Below are 22,639 nucleotides of genomic sequence, written 5' to 3'. Positions count from 1 at the left end.
CAGGTATTCATTGCCTATCTAATTCTCGTTCATTCGTATCTCTCATTCTCATGATATCTGAAATCCCTCATGCAAGTACGCCAGATTCCCTTTTCTTAAAAATGTAAATCGCGCACCACCTGCATGCCTACCCATACCTTCATACGCCCAACCCGAAATGCGCCGTTGAAATCAGGGGAAGAAGCTATCCTATGACATAAGATCTCCAACATGCATTACTTCTCGCATTGGATGACCTTGGTCGCCCCAACCCATTCCAGGGCGCTTCATTCCGTTAGATTTTCCGTTTTCTACAACGGCAAACTTCTTTCCTGTTTCTCTGATATCGTGGGCTGATTTCGTGAGCTCGCTCAGGAGGGCGATGAGGCTGACATCGTTTTTCTCAGAGATGAGTTCGTGTTCGAAACCTTGACTGTCGGCAGGTATAAGAACACTGAGACGACCAAGAAGGGCCTGTATAGACCGAAGAATCGAGTGATTGACTGGTGCAAAGTTATTCGATTCGATATCTGCTTCCGAGACAACGCCGTCGGCCACGTACGAGGGAGGGAGGTGTTGGAGGTAAGCGGCAACCAGATTGATTCGAGATTGAAGCATCTTGATAGCATTTGCCTTTGCAGTCAAGGAGGCAAGTTGTTCTTCGTCTTCTCGCGATAGACTGCTCTCTTCGCGTTTTAAGTTCTCTGAGTCTTCGGACTTTTCTTTACCTTTACCTTTGCCCTTGCCTTTACTTTCCACAATTGTAACTTTCTTGCTAGTACCATTTACAGCTGTAGCATTTCCTCCACCACGAGCCACGAAATCAACGCTGATCATTTCTGCTTCGCCAGTCTCGACAGTGAATGGAAGTTCCTTGAATTTGAGCTTGAGTTGTTGTTCCTCGTCTTTCATTTCCTTGTCCTCCCCAGTCTCCACGCCGCTTTCCTCTGCCTCATAGTTGCTTTCGTATATTGTGAGAGGTAACTTCCCGCCAACTGCGCCACCAAGTACTTCCTCAGGATGAAACCCGAGTAGAATGGCAGACTCATTGTATATAGAGAGAATTTGTCGATGAATTGGAAGATGTATGAGTTGGGGTCCAGAGTAAGGAATGATAGTATACCACCCGACAAGATCAAGCGCAGGGACTTTATGAACATCCTTCACTGTAGGATATCAGTATAAATGAGATTGTCCACTCGAATTATGTTTTACGTACTTTGTTGTAATCTTGCCTCAAACCATAATGGTGATAGCTTTACTTCATCTTCCTCTGTAGTAAGCAGACATTCGAATGCATGCTCAATAGTAATTTCGCGACCATTCTGTTGACCTAGCAGAGCTCCGACTACAGGTCCAGTTTGTTGTCGCAGAGTGTGTCTTGTAATATAGTCTGAAATTGTGAGGAGAACGAGGGGATGTAGAGCTACCTGGAGACCAGAATCGGACGACTTCTGTGTCGAAAGTAAGGAATTATGGTTGTCAGCAGCCATTATGAAACTTGCAAAAAGACTCAATAATAAAGACAGACAGTATTGATAGTTTTGTGATAAATTAAAAGAAGTTGGATGTGTTTATGAATCTGCCTGTTTGTTTATTTGTCTGATATGACATAGAGATAGTGGGAGATTATTTGGCGGGAGCTTTATCGATTGTACCGGTTAAACTTCGGTTAACCGATAATGCCGCTAGTGTGCTACCAGTCTCCAGAATGGCTAACTTGGCATTGGCATCTAAAATGCCTGTTGAGTATGTTAGGCACATAACATCAGGTTGTCTAATAACCTTTGATTAATTCACCTCTCAAGAACGTATTATCTCTGATGAATCAACCTCACAGCTTCTTGTCGTCCCTTTACTCTTTGTCTATCTAGGTACTATGCATAGAGCGTACATTGATCTGTGAGCTTTCTCATTCTTCAACCTATAAGGACAATGGCATGACCGCTTGGAAACGAACAAGCCAAAATAAGATGTATGTTCAAGCACTGGGTGGTTTTACTTATTGTGAAATGCAGATCCCTTCACCATTAGTATGGAGGTTGATATCAAACACGGTAAGATTGCTTAATAAAGATGTTAACCACTTCATCAACCTTTGTGTCTTTTCCTAATCTATGTCCTAATTTTATATCCTCAATATCTCCTTCTTTTCTAAAGTTCTTAACTCCCTAGCCTCCACTACCTCTTCATAATGGCCGAAGTTGAACAGGCTAATACACAGAGCGCTATCTCGCCTCAAACCGCTCCCGGGATAGAACCTTATTGTAATCCAGTATCTCTGACAGACAATTCAGCCCGTTTGATTGACTATCAATCTATTCTAGCTAGTGATATCACTCAGCAAGTGCCAGAGAGAGTTCTACCGGAGCAATCAGTCCCAGCATCTTCAGATGATGAAGTAGAGTTTGTGTTTTCAGTCCCTCGACGAAGGAAGAAAAGGCACAGAAGGTATGACAAGGTTCCATGCCAATGAACTCATTCTAAGCAAAACATTCACTAGGCTTGAGCTTCCATCACGACGCACAAATACCAGCTCGGCTAGTCCCATTTCGAGCGCCGGAGTTATAGGTGCTCGATCATCACCAGAGAAGCTCGTGCCTGACATGGCTCCTTCGCTTGATCATTGCACTGAGCCCGATGAGATGAACAGAGCTAGATGCCATTCTGCCAAGGAGATAAATAAAACCGCCACATTCGATACCTTTCTACAGCCATTGAATGTTCCACAGTCAGGGCTACCCGTATTATCTCCTTCGCATATTTCTCAAACTACACCGTTCAAAATCTCACCACCTTGGTATGCCAAATCCATACTTCCGCCACCTTCACCAACGTCACCGTATTATCATGCAAAATCCACGACCTTCACAACACCAGAGCAAGATAATGGGAAAAAAAGAAAGCATAAAGATTCAAGTGAAAATTCAAATCATGTGTCTCCATACATGTCTTCAGCATCTATGTATCTGCCAAGACCGAAGGGCTTACCGTCTAATTCGAATAATAGCTCCCTTTATGGACATACGGGCTTCGTGGACTTTTTAGAGGATCCGAATGTGCCAACTACCTTGGGAGGAGTGCCTCTTCCTCTTCCGCCACATCGGCCAGTTATACCTGGTTGGCAGGACTTTACCTGGAAACCATCAGATTACTCACCCCCAAAGCGCGCATCATCTATTGGTTCACGAGCAAGTATGTTTTCCAACATCAACAACGACCCAAATTGGCACCGCAAATATTATTTTGGTGCCGTTGACCCAAATTGTGTCAACTCGCAACAAGTTCCCATTGGAACCCCCCCCAGCGAGAGGTACGTGCAAGACATGGTGTCACCCAAAACAATACCTCTCACAACTCAAACCGCACCGGCGTCATATTCTTCAATTCAAAGAAAGTTAGTTCCGGAATTACGTCACATGCCTACAAAGGTGTCTACATCTTCCACGAATATTTGTCCTGTGCAACCTTCTTCGGTTATTTCATCAAAATATTCTCAACCAACACCTCCAATTACACCGTTGAGACATACTTGCCCTTCTCCATTCCCTCGTCCCCAGGTGACTGCAGCAGATATACGACGCAAACCCTCTCTGTATAGAATACCTGCGTGGCCACATTCGATGGATAACAACAAAGCTTCATCTTATACAGCTCTCTTCGAACGTCAAAATCAGACTGGCGACACCGAAAACAACGATATAATTTCTCCACAAATCAAAACACCTCAACAAGCGAGACCTACTGCTTCCCATACACAAGATTCAGTCTCATCTCCTACCCAAATTCAGGCCCCACATTCTTCAAGACCACAAGCATCTACATCCGTGTCCGCATCTTCATCCAAACACTCCCCAAATTTGTAAGCCCCCTCTCTTCTCATATCTATATATGAGATCCTTGATTAACATACAACCAGAATCATAGACATAGCCCAAACGAGTCAGGATACATTTCCATTTGCAGCAGTAGCGGCTAGACATAATAAACCCATCCAAAAAGTCTTTGATACTTTTTCGGCCATAATACAGTTACCGCTACTAAAACAGGCAGCGGATGGGAGGAGACATGGGCCATTAGGGAGTGAGAGGATGAGGATGTATAGGGAGGCTAAAAGGGCCATGGAGAGGGCGAATGGAGAGAATGAAAAAGAAGAAAATGAAAGGAAGCAGGGGCAATAAGTGTGTAACTGTAATATAAGGTCAGGATACGAAAAATGGGAAGTTGGGGTTGAATTGATGTTTTGCTTCTCTTCATCGGTGGTTATTCTGATTTTCAGATGCTATTGTCACTGGATTTGAAACTCGATTTTGTGGTGTGGATAAGGGTCCAAGATTGATGAAAGTTAAATATCAACCAGATCTCAGCCAAAATAACCAATCTAAAAGAAGCTGTTGATAGACCTCATCTCAAATCCAAGTGCTGCTCACTTGCGCCTAACTATTGAATACCAGTATCAAAGTACCCGAACTAATCCATTTCACAATGAAACACTCCAATGTGATGATCAACCTGAACTCTTCACAATAAACTGTCGGATATTGGTACAGTAAAAAAAGTTGAACGGGATATGTATGCAAATCACAGCGTATGCCAGATATTCGAGACGAGGAGCATTCGGAGTATGTGATGCGGATACTTGATGGGATCATGAACTAATGATGTAGATGTATTTCTGAATGCTTTGATACATTATGAGATCCGTAGTAATTGGAAGGTTGAGCGATACCGGGTCGAGTGTTGCTTATTTCCAAAGGGTGGAAATATTATGTGAGCAACAGTTGCTTGGTATTTGCTTACTGTTACTGTGTATTTTCTCCATGTAATCAATCGTGTGATTTTGGCTCGATACTAACAGTTGGTATACGTTGCATCGTAAGATTCGTACAAAGTATTCCGTATATCATAAACTAAAAGATCGTTCCCTTCAGTCTTCAATCTAGCTTCAACATAATCTCTCCTTTCGAATGCCCCTATAATATCAAATATAAGCATCAGCAACAAAAATACACTCACTATTTAATCACTAACCCGAAAGAAGGTTTTGAATTCCTCCCAACTTCCATCTCAAGATATATCCAAAGAAAGCAAGCGAAATGTCGCTTCGTGCACTCGAATCCTCATCTCTCGATTGCCTGCTCCGGGGAGTAGTGTGTTTCTTTTTTGCGGGTGGGGTGGTTACGGTGTTATTTTGTTTGCTGTGAGTTCTGCAATGGGGTTTGGGTTGAGAGTGTTGTTGGAATAGATATGATGGGGTATGCGTTGGGGAGTGAGTGGGATGTTTTGTAGGGGGAGGGAGAAAGAAGAGGGCAGGGAGTTGCTGATAGATGTGGAATCGAGGAGGCAAGATTGCAGGATTTTAGATGTGGGGGGAGGGAGAGAGGAGATGCTAAATGGAGGGCGGATGGCAAGGAGGGTGTTGATGGTCATGGAGAGATGGAGAGACGGGCGCGAGAAATGAAGAACCTCCTGTTTTACTTGGGCGAGTTTGGTTCAGCTCTTCTCTCCCATGTGGTTGACAAAGGAGAAACAAGGGACATGTTTCCAATGTAATACTCAATTGTGCTGTCCAACTAACTTTTCGCCAATGTATCCAAAGCTACCTATTCTCCAATATCCGTCGAAGTATATCCAAAAATACAATTTCATATGCCAATTTCACCAAACGCCATACATCCACTCCGATTTCTATGACATGCCAGAACTTAATTACTTGCCTTAACACCCTCATCTGTCTGCCAGCTCCTACCCAATAACCCACCACCTCCTCTCCCAGCCTTTTGATCCTCTCTTGAGATTCGCATGACCAATTCCCCAAAAAGCCCATTCGCCCATCCAAACCAGGCTCTTGTCCAATCATTTGCATTCCATGAGTTGACGCTTTCATGAATTACACCCGTTCCCCCGGTACTATCTAATACCATCATTACCTGTTCTACCACTTCTTTCTCTACATCTTCTATTCCTTTGCCCGATCTCGATGCTGTTTCCATGGCGGTAAGGGCGCGTACAATAGCGGCCATAGGCCAACTTTTACCAGGACCAAGATGAGGACCACCTACTGCGGCAATGGAGGGCCCTTGCATGAAATAGGGATTCTCTTGACTTAGGACGAAATTTCGAGTGTTATTATAGATCTTTGCATGATCAACTTTTGTTCTTTTACCACCTTGCTCTCCGTCACTTTCGAATAGTTCAGGAAGGGGAAATGAAGAGTTTCCATAGTCCCAAAGAGGAATAGCTAATAATGAAGGGACATTGGCATCATCCATTAGATTATGGCCGCCGAAGCCATCGATTTCATAAGCATAAATATCGCCGAATTTCCAATGATGAGTTATGGCATCGCGATCTATGGCTTTTCTAATTCCGAGTGCTTGCTCTCGCATGGAGGTGGTCAGTTTGGCGGCCTTTTCGCCAGATAATTTTTCCATAATAATAGATGCCTCTTCTAGGTATTTAGCCCACATCATATTTGCGGGCACCAACAATTGATAGATACATGCGTCATCTGAAGGACGGAATGCACTTCTTACCATTCCGTTCTGTTTCGTAGGGTTACCCAGACCATCATTTGTCAAAGTCTCGCTGCCACGGTTTGTCCAACCTGTAAATGTCCATGCGGACTTTTGAACTTTGCCTTCAGAGGAATACGTTCCCAGTCTCATTGCACCAGCGGCGTCTACAGCTGCTTGAACAGCATCGATCCAGGAATATTTTTGAAAGAATGATAAATCGTTTGTGCGCTGATAATAGGCCGATGAGACTTGGAGGAAGGAGGCCAGGGAATCGAGTTCCCATTTACAGTCAAAGACTTTTTCGGGATCATAGGCTGGCATGGGATGGTTTTGATGATACGCTCCATTGGTTTGCAGTTGGAGCCCTGATTCCGGTGGAGGTTGGAAACTATGACAGTACGGTGATATGATGATATATCGTGCGTGTAAATTGATAAGACCACGCCATAGACTTGCAAGAGAATCTCGATTATCAGAAGCTTCGAGTAATGGGAGATAAGAATAGATTTGGGATGCAGAGTCCCTTAGCCACATAGCATCAATGTCGCCAGTGATAACAAATGTAAGCTCTTCATCTGTGGCTGTCTCGTTTTGTGTAACTGGGTCGATCCTGTTTGCGTACCCTCGCCATTTAATTGTAGTATCCAGTGTATTTGGATAACTATTTTCAAAAAGCCGGAAGAGATCAGGGTCCTTGATGATCGTTTTCATTTGCTCGATGAGCTTTTCTAACGAAGGAAGGTTGAATGTCCGGCATTCCTGTGAAGGGCGAGAGTAGGGGAATTTCCGATGACCTTCAGATAATGGCTCTTGTTTCTTCCGCTGAATTTGTGCATAAGATGGACATGTAACCGCCGGAACAATTGGTGCTGGCGTTGAGGTTGCATCAGAAAGAGGTTTAGTATCTACACCAGTATCAGGCTGTTTTTCAGCTGGACGTTGTTCATCTGGCTTCTTGTCTTCGTTCTCCTTCGGTGAAGGCTCTCCAATCGTTGGTAGTATTTTGACCTCATCATTCGAATCTGATGATGGAATCGACGAACTCGGGTCTGCAGGTATTTTTGAGTCGGAATCTGGGTTGGGTGGTGTTTCATGAATGATTGAATCATTTGGTTCAGGACGAGGCCACGTGACATATTTGGTTTGGGTGTACAAAATGTATGCAATTGTCGCGCTGAAAATGATGGCGACAAACACAACACGACGAGCCTGTAAGCGCATCATGATAACGGTGTTTTGATAAAGATGTTATGGATATTTTGATATTCAATATTTAATATTCAGAAGCCGACTTTCGACAGCAACTACATTATTTGATGGTCGATAACAAAGGCCACGATTAACAACAATACACAATAGACGGTTGATAATTGAGCAGAGAAGCTTGTCCCAAAATAAGGATTCAGGTGATTGAAGAAGAAACTCCCTTTTTTCCTTCCGCCGCTATGTTGATTTGGGAAAGAGCCAAGATGTGAACAGATCGAATGAGACATTCTGAAATGTGTTATATATGCTTGGCGGTGGAATATATAGAACCATTCCCCCCGCAGTACTAAAACACGGGCAAACCAAATGAAGATTGGTTTTTGTTTGGCCTGTACCTACTGGGGAAGTAGTATTGTCGCTTCAGACTGGCCGACTGCTTCTGAATAGCTTCAGCAGTAAACTTAGAATGAAGAGAAAAGATAGAAAGGAGAGAAAAGATAGAAAGGAGAGAAAAGATAGCAAGGAGAGGAATAAACAACAACATAACGAATTGATGAAATGATTTTCCAATTGGACTGGTGTGTGGCATTATCCTGGGGCAGGTGCAGGTTTAGTGAATTTGCCTTCGAAGTGGCAAAATGTATCATGTGACAAACTTGAATTGTTGATATATGTTCAGCTCACTAACAATCGCTAGATTGATCTTCATTTGTTTCCGTTGCATTTAAAAAGATACACAACAATAGAATATGTGCACTGCACACTGAGTCAGAGACTTAGGGATATGTATCGTTTGCTTCAATTACCTGTTTCTTAAACATATACATCAACATGTACACATCATTCCACCTAGTTCAGCAGTGACAGGATACATGCACAAACGGCATCAAACCACACATTGTCTCTTCCTCATGGACTAGAAGTCGTACTTTCAAATAAGCAACGATATTTGACCCGGTTCCTGGTTTGGCAGTCGTGTGGTAGCAATAATGGTAGGCAAGTGTCAATTTATCACTGGCATACAGAAGCCCTAGAAGATTAATTACAAACAGTCCGTGTTTCTCCATCACCTCTTCGTACTCTTTAACTTTATATTTTTTGGCCGTGTTTAGCTGTAGTACACTGTCTGTCAGGTCCTCGAGGAGAGACCTCTACTATACTGGCCGTTTGATGACAAGTCTGCCATCTCAAACAATTCGTCACTTCAAACAAAGCTCTTCTTTCTACCATCTCCAACCCTAACTCGGTTTTGTTAGTTTCAATAGCAAAAAATCATATGTAGTCTGACCAGGACATTTTGGTTAAAAATGATTCGACAGCAAGGTTCTTGTCCTTAATGAATGTCGGATCTGGAACGATCCGAATTGCATCCTCTGTCCAGACACACTGTTTTGATTACACACGCAACAAACAAATAGACATCCCACCACATCTATTCTTCCTCAACATAGATGAGCTCGCAGACTGTGTTCACATGTTTCTACTTTGGACGGCTCAGATATTTCATCGCTTGAATCAAAACCACTTGCGAAGTGCCACCTTCTCGGGTGGTGAAGTACATCGCTAGTTTCATATCTGATAAACGTCAACAAGTTTCAAGACTTTGAACTCATCATGCCCATCCTCGATATTCGACTTTTGGGACTGAAGTTAAAACCAGCCAATTTTTTCCATTTGTTTAGAATCCAGTCATTGGTCGATATTGGTGGCTCTTTCTTTCGATATGTCCCTTCACTTTATATCATATTTGGTTTCTTCGTTTGGTTAACAACCCCGCCCTTCGTATCCCCGGCCATTCACGACACGCATGACCCATATCCCAATGAGAATGGGATAGATAACAAGATCGACAAATTCTTGGCAACCTCGCAAGTTTCTTTATGTATATGGTCTTGAAGAAACCAAATCTTTAAAGAAAAGGTTGATGGCAGTGGGCGGGGTCGACACTCGCGAGATGTTCATGTCAAGTTTACATACATGGTACATGACCCAACAAGTGTTCAATGCCAAGCACTCGTGCTTTCAGAGAATTTGCAAGCCTGAAGCTAGATGGACACACCACAAGATGGCAAACTACAAGAGGGCCAACCTGGATTTCACTCAACGGCGGAGTTGCATTTTCTATGACAGCACTAATACTCAAATGTTGGTGGATTATTGAATAAAGTTATGAATTTTAAGTATGTCGGACTTTGTCATGCGATTTGTTCCGTTCATAGCGTGCCAGGTACAACTTTAAACATTAGAAGGTTAGCATGCTCTGCCAGAAAGGTGTAGCATGCATGCGCCTAAGGAAAAGGAATGCGACCCAACAGAAAAATGTTTGTAACATCACCAGTATATCCTCTTTCGAACTTGAGTGCATCTTCCAAAGCTCTATTTAAAATTTGATGATGATAAAATCGTACTTTTTCACATCCAAAGTTGGGGAACATTAGTCCTTTTACAGATTTGAAATTTAGTTACTTCGAGGTGCTAAATTGGGGTTTTGAGAGAACTCCCCAATCGATTCTTTGTAATCATTGCAAGTATTCGATGATCTCTCATGAGAACATAAGGGAATTAAGCCGAAATATGACACTGAGTTGGGTTGCTGAAGCATGCAAGTAAGTATCTTCATCGGTCATGTAAATTCTGCATTAAATGTTTAAAGTCCCGCGCTTGTCGCGAAGTCTAAACGACACCCAATCTCAATCGTAGTCGATCCAGATGACTTTTTCGTTTAGCTGCTACCAATCAACAGTCTCAAGAATATTTCAAAACATGTATTGAGAGTTATATGCTGATGTGTCGTGTCTTGCAAGATCCACTCATTTGAACCCAATGCTAGGGGTCAATTATTGCAAGTGACGCCTTCACGCATATAAGATCATGCATAGCATCACGATGAGCGTTTTTATTGTTACTAGTGGAATAAATATTAACAGGTATCTGTTATGAGCCGGAGCTGAGAACGGATCCTACGCTCCGTTTTGTTGATCCTCGTGGTGTTTTATTTTTAGTGACGAACATCGAGCTCGTAGACTTTTAATAGCAGAAGTGAAACCTAGAACCTATAGAACGGGAGTCCGTTCCCAGATTTTGAACTAGCGGCCACGGTACAATGATTGATGCATAGGTAAAGAAGAAGAAAGGGCTTCTTATGAAGCATACACTAAGATGTGAATGGCACCTAGATACTTTTAGGAGAACGTCCCACCAGTGCTACGAGAATTTATGAATAGCGTCTTCGCAAGTTTCCGCTTTGCGAAGAGAATCAATAGGAGCGCGAAAAGCGACGGGAATTCTTCAGTTACTTCAAACTTAGTCTCGCATAATGTTCTATTGCTTCTTCAGCTTCTCTTGTTCGTTGTCAAATCTCCAGATTTCCCTGTGTAGTACGTGCAACAGTTAGTGCACGGCAATATCATTCAATAATCAATTTTTTTTACGACCAACATCCACCTTCCTTTTTCTCATTCGCTTCACGTATTCTAATCTCTCACCAATAAGAATCCTCATTATGCTTCATAAGCTGTCTCGAAATCTCAAAATGAGTAATGGAAACAAGACTAATCATGTACCCACTCTCTCAAGTCGTATTTTATACTGTGTAAACCCAGCTCGAGCCCATTCCCTTTCAGATTAGATCTTTCTCGCCAATGCGGGAACATCAGGAGCTCAAGCAACGGTCGGAAGAAAACCATCCATCTTGCGAAATCTTCCGATAGGTGATACACTCCCGCTCAAGTAATCAAACTACCTTAAAGCTCGAAATGGAACGGTCTAGGGTGAACTAGCTGAGTTCATCCAATATTCCCACATTGCCAGCTTCACTCGGACATATCTCCGGGGCTTTCAGCCAACCATAAAGACATATTAAATGTAGACGAAACAATATTACTAGCGACTAGGGTGGCCTTGCTTTTCTTCGAAAGCTATGTTTTATCTCATGCATTCCCTTTGTCTTCGTTCGCACTTCTAGTCTTTTTTTTTTTTTGGCGCGACAACATCGAAATGATCGTTCATGTTGATATGATTCAGGTAGAGCTAGTACAAACTCGTACTAGGATAGCTTTAGTAGAAGTCTGATACAAGCAGAGCTCTCACTTCATAGCCTTTTCCTAATCTTAGTGATTTAGAGACAGCCTGCATGCCTTCCTATTACAGACCTTATGCTCCCTCTGGTACCCTGTGAAGAGTCATAATCTTGATTGATAAGTAAGATCATGTAGCATACCCAAAACGATATGCATGCTTTTCCGCGGGAGTTGTGTTTCCTCTCTACATTATAATATCTTTTTTAACAGCGGTACTTGGGCTTTTACGACCTGAGCTTAAGGATGTTATAGCACGGTATGAATGTATATACTCTTTCTTTGTCCTTTCGAAATCGAAATCGCTTTGTAATTTATGATTGATTGACAGCTCACATATCTGGCCGAGGGAGTCTGAATAAGATGTATTATTTCGATAGAATTATCTGTAGCATTGGTTTCTTCCCATATAGGTTTTACAGCTCCCTTTTATCTTCATGAAATTCTGATTCTAGAAGTTTCGAGATGGTTCTATTCAAAGGTATTAGTAATGACTGCTATTGAATATTGAATTGAAACTGTGAAGCTTTTATTTCTGAGATTTTGTAGTGAGAAATCCAAAGTGCATGTTGCATTTTAGAATTAATCTTCAGTCACAGGGGCTGGGTGATTTTTGACATCCGAATGTTTTCTATTTCGGAAATATTACTAACAAACATCAGGTACCTAATGATGCTATGGAATAAAAAAATCCATAAAAACTCAACTGATAAAATCCCATCAATTTCCTGCTCATCATTCAAAACAAACACAATTAATAAGTTTTCAAAGCAATGTACGGAATCATGTATAAAAAATATTTCACATCTGGACCGGCTAGCTCTTCGTCGATTTAACGTTCGCATATTGAGTGTGCTTAGTAATTCCGTAGAAACTCATCCAGACCAATCAAGACTGGGAGGACCTTTTCCTCCGCTGGGAGCACCAATTATGTAATCAAAATGGACTGTGCGTAGAGTTTCTCGCTATTCCCGCTGTCAAATCAGATCTAAAAACATCGCTTCGGAGGTATGCTCCCTCCTCCGAATGCGATTAGATATGATTACTTAATCATTACTTCTTTCACTACGGAAATTTGTATAGGTAAGTAGACGGTTGAAAGTACAAGAGAGAGTACCAGATGATAACTGTCGAGCGCAGCGAAGACTATGGAGTTGGGAGCGAAGTCACCATATAAAATATGTATAACATATTAATAAGAGCATATCCCTGACAGCCCCAATTGCAACCACCCCTCAGAGCCATGAACCTTTTCAATACGGAAATTCGTTTCATTATTGTATGTCAATGCTATCGAAAAAAGATGGTGAAACGCACGATGCATATAGTATAACTACGATGTAGGCTGACTGGCTGCTGGGATGCTACAATTACGGAGGCTGTTCCAAGTGGTGAGCTTATGAGTACAAGACACTAAGACTGTTCTGATTTCGGTATTCGCCAATCGGGTTCTCGGGATTTTTATGGCACTGTGTTATATACGTATGGATGTAGTGACTCGTGAGGAAGAGGAACAAGCCAGGGAGAACTCCAACTATGAATGATGTTGAATGTTATATGTTCGATGAAAGAGGGGCGATAATGAAATAAAAAAATGGACAGGGCTGGGTGTAAACTCCGGAGTAGTCCCGACTAGCGGTAGACGTGAAGTATAAAAGATGAAGGAAGACGAAGGAAGATGCGATAATTGATAAAAGAGATGGGATTTTGAGAAAAGTTAAATAAATTGCCATGTTTTCCTTATTTTCCTTAGAGTCAATTGTGAGTGGTCAATTATCGCTAAGGCTGATTGATAGGTTGGATAGCGGATAGCTTAAAAGAATAATGAGGGGGTGGCGATATATGTTTTTATCTTCCTCTCCCTCTCTCTCTTTCTCTCCGGAGATTCTGTTTGATATACATGCCCACTTCACATTCGAGTATTGAAAGCACATTGTCTCCTTGAACTTCTCATCCAACTTTCCCATCTAGTGTCTTTGTATGGGAATACTTTACTTGTGCATGTTATCGTTTAGGAGTCATCTCCTTGACCAATGTGCATGCTAGAATCATTTTCTGCTCATCATCTTAAAGTAATTCTACAAGTATGTCGGAGCGAACCTCCTTAGAATTGAATCAAAATAAACATTTCACATGTGTTTATACAAAGTTTATAAAATGGGACAATGAAAAGCCAAGGCAAGGTTAGTAAGACGATGTTTGAAAGCAGTGATTGGATATCGCAATCAACGGAGGCTTCATCGGTATACGAGTTTTCATTATCTGGCCTGCATAAAGAGAACTATGACACTTTTCCACCAGATTCGCACGTCTTCTTCGATTTTGGCTTCTTCGAAGCTTGTAAATGCGGGGATAGGTAGCAAAACCTTGGTTTTTCTCTCTCATTTTTCTCTCTCATTTTTTCCCCCTTTCGAAACCGGTTCATGCGATGAAGATAGATAAGAATGACAAGTAATATAAAAATTATACCATCCTCTTTGTCTACGGTCGTCATTAATCTGTATCGATTCAGTTAGAGTGTCATCGAGAATCGAACGCTTCTCGATGCTCATTGGATTCGATGGTCTGATGTCATTATGCGCTGTTGCTTGCATTATGAAGACGGGGCTGGATATAATTGTCTCGATATCTCGCCCTGGAATGGTTTGATTGCTCCCCTCTGTCAAGTTGACTTATTTCTCGATATTGATTGAGATATACGATATAAGATCAGATTCAAGCTACAGGCAGAAAATATCTTTAATAATTAACATATTATATGATTCGTCCCAGTATTGTTTTAAAATTCACAGCATAATCTTCCCTTAAACTTTATCGCCTGTTACTGGATTATCTCAACAGATCCAAGTCTCATGGTGCCGCCTGCTCCCTGGCGATTCAGTGAAAACTTCAAAACTATCACCCAACTACTGGTATCTGCTTGCCCCGGCTTAACCTGATACGCCACTTACCTCGACCGTCATTTGGAACTGGAATACATTCCAACAGCTGTCCTAATAACAGTACACGACATAGGTATCGAATTGATCCTAGTCATCGCCAATCGGATATCTCAACATATCCGTAAATCCGTGGCAATGTACCGAGCAAAGTTCCAGCACCCTCACCCGGGCCAACTCAACTTCGACGAGTTCGTCGCCGAAGACGTGCTGAAAATCCAAAACAACAATCTCACGTCCAATTTACTCGTTAGCCCAGGAACAGAAAAAGCACAAGCAGATTGGAGCGAACTCATGAATGGAAATGACCAGGTAAGATAAATCCAAAATAGCTTCAATCTCTGATTGGCGGACGATTGGAGCCGAAAGTTGCAAGGTTTTGAATTCTTATAGGCTTTTATGGATTTGAACATCACAGAAGATGATTCATTTTCGACGATATTTGATGATGTTATACAAATACCGAATGCAATTCTTAACACAAACACAAATGAGAAGCAACAAGATGTGATTGGCTGGAGTCAAAATACCACAGCAAATTCGATTAACTCGTTTAGTAATCCGTTCACAAATATCTCTGAGAGTTCATTGAACGTCGACGACTCCAACCTCATCTCTACTCCTCAAATTAATAATAGTCCCAAATTTTCGACAGAAGATGCTCCATTTGACATTGAAGTTGCAGCCAATTCGCCAAACACTAATTTGGCCACCCTCAAACCCTCCAAGAAACGATTATTAAGTCCTCTTGTTCAGCCGAAAGAACCGCACTCTCTCACCACCGACTCCAACTCCATCCCCTCAGCCGCTTCTCTTCCTCCGAAAAAGAAACGTCGCCCCCGCGCCAAGAAGATTCTCACCCCTGCGGAGATTCTCCGGGCTCGCGAAAAATACCTCGAGAAAAATCGACGCGCAGCACGAAAATGTCGACTTAAGAAGAAAGCCGAGATGACCGCTGACCAAGAAAGATACGAGTGTTGTGTTGCCGAAATCAATGCTACGAAAACTAAGCTGTTGGAAAGTCGGAGGGAACTGCTGAACTTGATTGAAATTTGTAAGGGAATGGTAAGGGAGGGATGCGGTGATGTGACCATTAAAAAATTTGTGGCGAATTGGGAGAGAAGAGAAGAGGCTTACAGGGGAATGCTTGAGAGCGCGGATGTGGGAGTTGAGGCTTGGAAGTTGATCGAGAAGTGTAGGAGTGCAAGATTAGGAGAGGGAGCCTTGGGGGATGCCGTGGATCTGGAGGGAGAAGGGAAAGGGCTTGTATGTTGTGTAAATCTCTGGGAGGCGGGAAATGGCTGTGAAGTTGGGAACGAAGCGAACATCGAACAGGTAGATTGCGATATGGATCCCGGAACGACACTCAAATTTGAAAATCAAAGCTACAGTGCTTCGGCAAATATGGGATGTGATGAATCGACTTCGTTCAGTTCTCTTCAATCCTCACCTCTAGTACAGCAAACACAGTTGTACGAACAACAAATAAATCAGCAGCACCGACCGCCAGATCTGAAGTGGCATGAAATGATCACCTCCTTACAACAAAGCTATGCTCTTGATCCTATTGCAGCTTTTCCAAACCACAATGAGAACGGGAAGTTTCTTTTCCAGAAGCTCTTAAATCAAATCAATAGATCAAGGAGTACCCCTGTACCTATGAATACTCTGATCTCACCCTTGTACCAAGAGCAAGAACAAGACATTGTTCCTACAGAAGAATCATCCGTATCTGTACCAGTTGATTCCGCCTCTACATCACCTCTGAATCATCCAGCTCAAGTCCAAACTCTGCCACGACCACTAGTTCCCCATCTACAACGACGACCAAACTGCTACATAACAACATCAGGAATACGTCAACAAAGCTTCGATAGCGGCTATGGATCCTTTTCCTCCGCATCATCTTCTCAGAAGAACTCAGCGCCTCCTTCTCAAACCTCAGATATCAATGCGAATTGTTGGTCTCCAGATTTAGCTCCTGCATGCATTGGCAGTGTAAATATAGTTGACATCCAGTCACCGCTACTTTCCGATCAAGTAACCGACACGTGTCTGGATTTCATACCTGAGAGCCAAATGGGGATCGAGAACGGAAAGGATCTTCTACCTCTAAACTCGACCGCGAACTTAGTTCCAAATTAACTTTGAAGGATGGAATAAAAGTCTGAGAATGACTTTGTAGATTCGGATTCTTTCTCTCCCTCAACAATCTTTTGAAAATGAGTACCGAGAATTGCGCATGTGAATACGAATGCGCATATGCATGCATGTAAATAAGATATATTAGCGCGCGATACCCCGTGGTGGCAGATAGAGTAGTTAACGATTTGATTGTTTCGTCACATACCTAAAATCGTAGTGTTGTGTGATATCTCGGAAAAATTTGATCGACTTGATGATAAAACGCTGAAGCTTAGTCTAATTATACGATACAACGGGCCGTATCAGGAATTGAGTAGCTCTACAAGTGCTAAGCCGGCTTTCAAATTCGTTTCTATGTAGAATTGCCCTAGCATCGCTACACGTGATGAAATGCAATATGCTTATTCCACTTGGATGGTGTATTTCACACCACTCTTTGACTTATTTTCCTCCTATCGTCGATTACCCGATCCAACTCCCCAGATGATCCCAATCTTCAAGATTCCCTTCCCATTACCCAAAATCACATCTGGATGTTATCGCTCATCCATCCATCCATATAGATTCACACATCCTCCCCATCCCCATCAAATCGCAAGAAAAAGAACTGATCCAGAAACAAATCTCCAAACAAAACTTACCCCCCTCATAACGCCAAGCAAGCCTCTCGGCTCGGTTCCCCTGAAGCTCGCTCGCTCGCTTGAATGGTCTGTTTCTCGTCAATAGTGTGGGCCCACTTTTTTCTGGGGCTGGGTTTTAGGGGCTGGAGGTTGGTTGATTGATTGGTTGATTTGGGGATGAGTGGGCTGAAGTTAGGGAGGTTAGGTAGGGTGAGAGAATTGTTGTATTGGAGATTTAGATGGTTTATTCGGGTTGTGTTGAATGTTGAAAAATTCGACTGCTTAGGTTCTTTTGAGGCAGAGGAGGGAGACCGGGTTAAGCGTTTGAATGGTAGGAATTGTGAGAATTTATAGGGCGGAGTTGGATTTTTTTGAATTCGCTTGTATGTATATTATGGTGATGTGAGATCTAATCACTGATCTGAGTGTATTATGGGTATGGAAATAATCTCAGTATCGTATGATTTGATTTGGAAGACTCCATGAGGGAGAGTGTAACCTGGACGTGTATGTTTATTCTTTCTAGAGACAACGTAAAACTTCTCGTTTCGCAAGAAAGAGACTTCTTTCTTCCAAAGCTAAAGTCAAAGATCTGATGTTTAATGCTTCAAAAGAACTAAATATATCTCATTCGTCAGACTACTGAAGGGTAATTGGTGATACACAAAATAGGAACCACGCATTCCTCGTTCGTGTCGAGTCACAAGTGAATGTTATCGAGATCCTTACAGCACCAAGACTTTACTCCAGTCATTCTTGCGACGGGACTTTGCGGAGACTTCAAACAGCCGGAAATATCTGCTGTATTTGGAGCTGAAGATTGACAGTTGAACAAAATGTGCAATAGTCAGTATGTGCTGGAAATTAGACTTTGATGAATTCAATACTGACCAACCCCGATTTTTGAGGAGTGACCCCACACTACCCTATAAATTTGAGCTAATTGATCCGTGAAGTTTCAGATACACTCTCATATAAGCAAGGGGATCCAGTGCTCCGAACTAATAGAAAATTTTGACTAAAGAATGTCTGAAGACAATCTAACATCTAGAGCAAATTCAATGTTCGAAGCGATTCAACATCGTAAATAACTTGCATGTTCCGGAAGCGCGGAAATGGCTTCGATGACAGTAGGGCCGTGGTCCAGAATTTTAGACACAACACAATATCCAAAACTTGATTCTCACGAGTACGTACGCGGGAAGCTCTTCATGACTCTTCCATCCTTCAGTAATAAGTCATTCAATAAGCTAGATCTCTCCTGCTGGCGTAATAGTAAATTTTGGACATGTAAATAAAACCATCTCAACATTATATTTGTGGAATTCAGGCACTGAGAGTTTCTTCGATAAACCACGGCGTGTCGAAACTCCCATGTAGTGAAAGATTCATTAAACAAATCTTTATTGTATTGTGCAGCGCGAAGAATAATTGAATAGAGAGCGGGGTTAATTTGTGTTGCAACAAAGGGGGGAAGTCTTTCTCGCATGTCTTTACATTCTATTCAACAACGATGGTGACCAAGTCGGGAAAGATTAGTACATTATCAAGATGGCATAGAACATTTCGATAGCTGAAGAGTTTTCTTGCCTTCCTATTCCATTCTTTTCGTCATTGATCCCCAGAACCAAGCAATTTCAAGAGTCACTATATTGAATGCTTCGAACTTCCCGTATTCAATTCATAATGTCCTGTGTTTCACTAAATTACAACACTCATCGATATAAAGGGCAACCAGAACGATAATCAGTCGATTAATAATCAAACTTCAAATAAATCCCAATAGTAAGTTCAACCAATGCACATGTACAACTCTGTCATATCATTTCTCTTATTTCTTTTCAACATCAAACTAAAAAGTTTTCCTGCTGTAAAACCTTGTTGGCATCCTCCCTACATCTGGTCTTTTTCATCTCACCAACTTCAAATTAGCCGGCAATCCACGTGATTTCGTATTCTCGCCACTATTATTCACTTTCTTCAACTGATTCATTAAACCTTTATGTCGTTACCCACAATTATGAAGGGAAACCCGTACCCCTACTGTAATGACAACAACCCGACACTCGCAACGAATTGTGGACGGTGTACGGGTGTCCTACCAGGTCACAAAACCATCGAACGCATCACTATCAGACATCAAGATACTCAGAAAGTCGCGACCATAAACCATGAAGAGCGTGTACCGTTATGGACGCATGTATCAGAATCTAATCTGGACCAAAACGGGAATGAGCAGGACAAAATCCCCAGGTGTATGGTGGTCCAAATCGAGGTGTTTGGGGTTAAATGTTTAGTTGTGATTAGTGAAGATCATTCGCGGGGTGTGAATATCTCTGTTGCACCAAATGTTGTAGCTCTACGTCTCAAGGAGAGTATGAGGATTGCTGAATGGAAACAATTGAAAGATATAAAAGATGAGAGAGACGTGGGGGAGGTGAGGGAATAAGGGAGAGAGAATGGGTTGTCAAATTGAATTAAATGTAGTGCGCATTGTTTTAAAAGTTACATACAATGGAGTTGACTATATCAATCGCTTTTTTTACCCAACAAACCCGCTGATCTCAGCGTGCTTTCTAGGGAGATGAGGGAGTACTAAAAGCTTTTATTTCTCGGTAGCATAGAAGAATTCACAAGTTATAAACGCCAGCCTATTTATAAGTTATCTTCAATCTTTGACTTTTTCCTTTTCATCCAAGCTTAATTTTTTCAAAGCCGCTAAAGCCGCACTCTCTTCTTCAGCAGCTTGTTTCTTGCGCCTCTCGCGTTGACGAACGGTTGATTCAAATCCATCTCTTGATTCTTTCAAATAGCGACGATAATTGGGACATTGAATATAAGCGTCTTGATCGTAGAACTTCTCCGGTTCGATTTGACTCGGATAGTAGTCTTTGAAGAAATTCTTGAAAGTCCTGGCAAATTGGACTTCTTTCTCTGGCCATGGCCCAATTTGTAATTTCCATTCCTCTTCAAAACAATAGGACCATAAGGGCGGTAATTGCATACTAGTCGCTACTGGCTCCCACCATTCTGGCAAATACCCCCCTGCTTCCCAATCGATGATGCCGGTGACATGTCCATCTTTTACCATGATGTTACTCGCATCCAAATCTCCATGTGTGAGCACATATGGTCCTTTGACAGGATATTCATCTTTGATGACGTCTTCCCACTGTTCAATTTGTTCCTTTGACAACCGAAGTTTGGCACGAGTCCACCATTTCTCAACATCATCCGTCACGAACTGTATCCTCTGATCAGAACCTATCACCCTATCTCTTATATTTGAACCGTCTGGAGCTCCTATTTTTGGTGATGTAAACTTGCGCACCTCTATAAGATACTCGACGACTTCTTTGGCAATGAGTCTTATCCCATCCTTGCTCATACTATCCCCAGCTTGCATTAGAGAATCACCCGGGACCCTCTCGGCCATCGAGAAATGACTTTGACTGTCCTTCCAATGGTGTAGAAATTTTACTACAGGTACAGTAGAGTTTTCGGTCAGAAATTTGGAGATCGAAACATCAGGGCCCATAACGCTAGCTCGCCCATATTCCAAAATAGCTCTTTCTTTCAGAACATAGTCATCGCCAATAAACCAAATGCCCCTGGCTCCATTGCACATGCATTTGACGCGACTAACGTACCAGTAATGTACCTGGTGATATACGGTCCATCCACAGTTGTGGCATAACAAAAAATCTTCCTCTTTGGGCACGTGCGCGTCGAACTCTTCTTTCGTGTTCCCCTCGAATGGCTCGTAAATCGTCAATGGCTTTGCCATTGTATTTGAATAAATATGAACTTTGGATATTCAGAGTAGATTTGGGCGTCAGGATTGAAGATGAAGACTAAATAATTGGTAATACGAGACAGTGAAGCAGATCCAGAACAATTTGCGGAAGGAATGGATTGATTTGAGATGTTGGCCGGATTCTGATTTTCTGAAAAGAAGGGCACATAAGTGGGCAGTTGAGAACAAGAAATAAGATAATATTCAATGATAAAGAGGGGTTTGGCGAACATTCCGATCAAAAACTATACTAGATCTGGAATATCTTTGTTAACGACTTTCTCTATTAAACACAACAAAAATTATACTGAAAAAAAGGAAATGTGTTATTTAGTACGTACTAAATAAAACACAAGAAGGATTAAGACTAGAACTATAGTACCACCTGAGAATCTTTTATCATGATTATCTTTATCATAGATATGGAGAATTCCGCACAACAACAAAAAATACGCTCTAACCACTCTTCTCCAGGTTCAGTCTATACTACACGTAGACGCGCTCGATAACAAAGATCTCGGTCAAGGACAAAGACATGGGAAGCAACTTTAATCAATGAAACTCAAATGTTGTATCAGTTGATCATTCAATTCCCGGACAGATGTGCCAATCAATTTTCTAAGATACTTGACACTCGAAGGAAGATCTAACAAAGACTTATGGAATTGAGATTAGTACACACTCAGGCGAGTTGTGGGATACATTCCAGAGATTAATGAATCATGAGAGGCGAGGAACGAATAAGAGTGAAGATTAAAGTTTGGAACTCGGTGTAGAGAAGATCTCGAGTGTGCTCAACAAGTGAATGCATGAAAACTCTAGTCAACGCGATATGAAGGTCAGCTCTCAACACTTCGGCCTCCACCTTCACACCGACCATTATTAAGCGCAAAACATAGGCTCCAAAATAAGCGATCGATTGATCAAGAAAAGACATTCTAATTTTGATAACCATTCACGGAAATACTTGAATTCAGTCAATTCCAATGCACGCTACGGAAAATACCTTCGATTATTTATATGTATTAATGTAGTATAGAAGGCTACAGAAAAAGCGACTATAGAAATAACTTATGCTACTCTAAGAATGAGCCTCGATGAGAGTATATATGGTTTCTCTAACTTCCGAATAACTTCAAATAACAATCAACAATTAGTACAATGATAACAAGAATATCATGACGACTTCAGACTTATCACCAAAGTAATATTAACAGAGTCAGACCAGAGGCCTTTCTTCCTGTCATGCATTATGCCCTCTCTACAAGTACGACTTGTCAAAATACACCCACTAGTCGAGCTTGGCGCAAAACTTTTTGCCATGTTGCTACTGTAATAAGCATTGATAAGGTATTGGGTA

General features: G+C 41.9%; 7 protein-coding genes across 7 annotated transcripts; 4 read left to right on the top strand and 3 right to left on the bottom strand.

Annotated features, from left to right (window-relative positions):
- Nucleotides 1-189: 189 nt before the first annotated feature.
- Nucleotides 190-1,472, bottom strand: Bfra_007182 (putative cop9 signalosome subunit 6 protein; the record flags this gene model as incomplete). The annotated part of the gene is made up of 2 exons (XM_037337555.1): nucleotides 190-1,145; nucleotides 1,199-1,472. The coding sequence occupies 2 exons, from the start codon at nucleotides 1,470-1,472 to the stop codon at nucleotides 190-192; spliced, it is 1,230 nt and encodes a 409-aa protein (XP_037186935.1).
- A 701-nt stretch (nucleotides 1,473-2,173) lies between these two features.
- Bfra_007181 (uncharacterized protein) lies at nucleotides 2,174-4,160 on the top strand (the record flags this gene model as incomplete). The annotated part of the gene is made up of 3 exons (XM_037337554.1): nucleotides 2,174-2,430; nucleotides 2,483-3,841; nucleotides 3,899-4,160. The coding sequence occupies 3 exons, from the start codon at nucleotides 2,174-2,176 to the stop codon at nucleotides 4,158-4,160; spliced, it is 1,878 nt and encodes a 625-aa protein (XP_037186934.1).
- Nucleotides 4,161-5,684: 1,524 nt separating this feature from the next.
- Nucleotides 5,685-7,718, bottom strand: Bfra_007180 (putative duf1237 domain-containing protein; the record flags this gene model as incomplete). The annotated part of the gene is made up of 1 exon (XM_037337553.1): nucleotides 5,685-7,718. The coding sequence occupies one exon, from the start codon at nucleotides 7,716-7,718 to the stop codon at nucleotides 5,685-5,687; it is 2,034 nt and encodes a 677-aa protein (XP_037186933.1).
- A 4,944-nt stretch (nucleotides 7,719-12,662) lies between these two features.
- On the top strand, nucleotides 12,663-13,196 carry Bfra_007179 (uncharacterized protein; the record flags this gene model as incomplete). Its single annotated transcript, XM_037337552.1, has 2 exons — nucleotides 12,663-12,787; nucleotides 13,124-13,196. Coding segments are annotated over 2 exons (198 nt in total), but the record flags the coding sequence as incomplete, so codon positions are not given.
- A 1,660-nt stretch (nucleotides 13,197-14,856) lies between these two features.
- Nucleotides 14,857-16,863, top strand: Bfra_007178 (putative transcription factor sequence protein; the record flags this gene model as incomplete). Its single annotated transcript, XM_037337551.1, has 2 exons — nucleotides 14,857-15,030; nucleotides 15,112-16,863. The coding sequence occupies 2 exons, from the start codon at nucleotides 14,857-14,859 to the stop codon at nucleotides 16,861-16,863; spliced, it is 1,926 nt and encodes a 641-aa protein (XP_037186931.1).
- A 2,640-nt stretch (nucleotides 16,864-19,503) lies between these two features.
- Nucleotides 19,504-19,932, top strand: Bfra_007177 (uncharacterized protein; the record flags this gene model as incomplete). Its single annotated transcript, XM_037337550.1, has 1 exon — nucleotides 19,504-19,932. One exon carries the CDS (start codon nucleotides 19,504-19,506, stop codon nucleotides 19,930-19,932), a length of 429 nt encoding a protein of 142 aa, XP_037186930.1.
- Nucleotides 19,933-20,151: 219 nt separating this feature from the next.
- Bfra_007176 (uncharacterized protein) lies at nucleotides 20,152-21,270 on the bottom strand (the record flags this gene model as incomplete). Its single annotated transcript, XM_037337549.1, has 1 exon — nucleotides 20,152-21,270. The coding sequence occupies one exon, from the start codon at nucleotides 21,268-21,270 to the stop codon at nucleotides 20,152-20,154; it is 1,119 nt and encodes a 372-aa protein (XP_037186929.1).
- Between the last annotated feature and the right edge of the window lie 1,369 nt (nucleotides 21,271-22,639).

The sequence above is a fragment of the Botrytis fragariae genome, assembly GCF_013461495.1.
Source record: "Botrytis fragariae strain BVB16 chromosome Unknown tig00000795, whole genome shotgun sequence".
In the NCBI taxonomy this organism is placed as follows: domain Eukaryota; kingdom Fungi; phylum Ascomycota; class Leotiomycetes; order Helotiales; family Sclerotiniaceae; genus Botrytis; species Botrytis fragariae.
The sequence above is the reverse complement of the archived record's forward strand: the minus strand, read 5'-3'. Positions and strand labels throughout refer to the sequence as shown.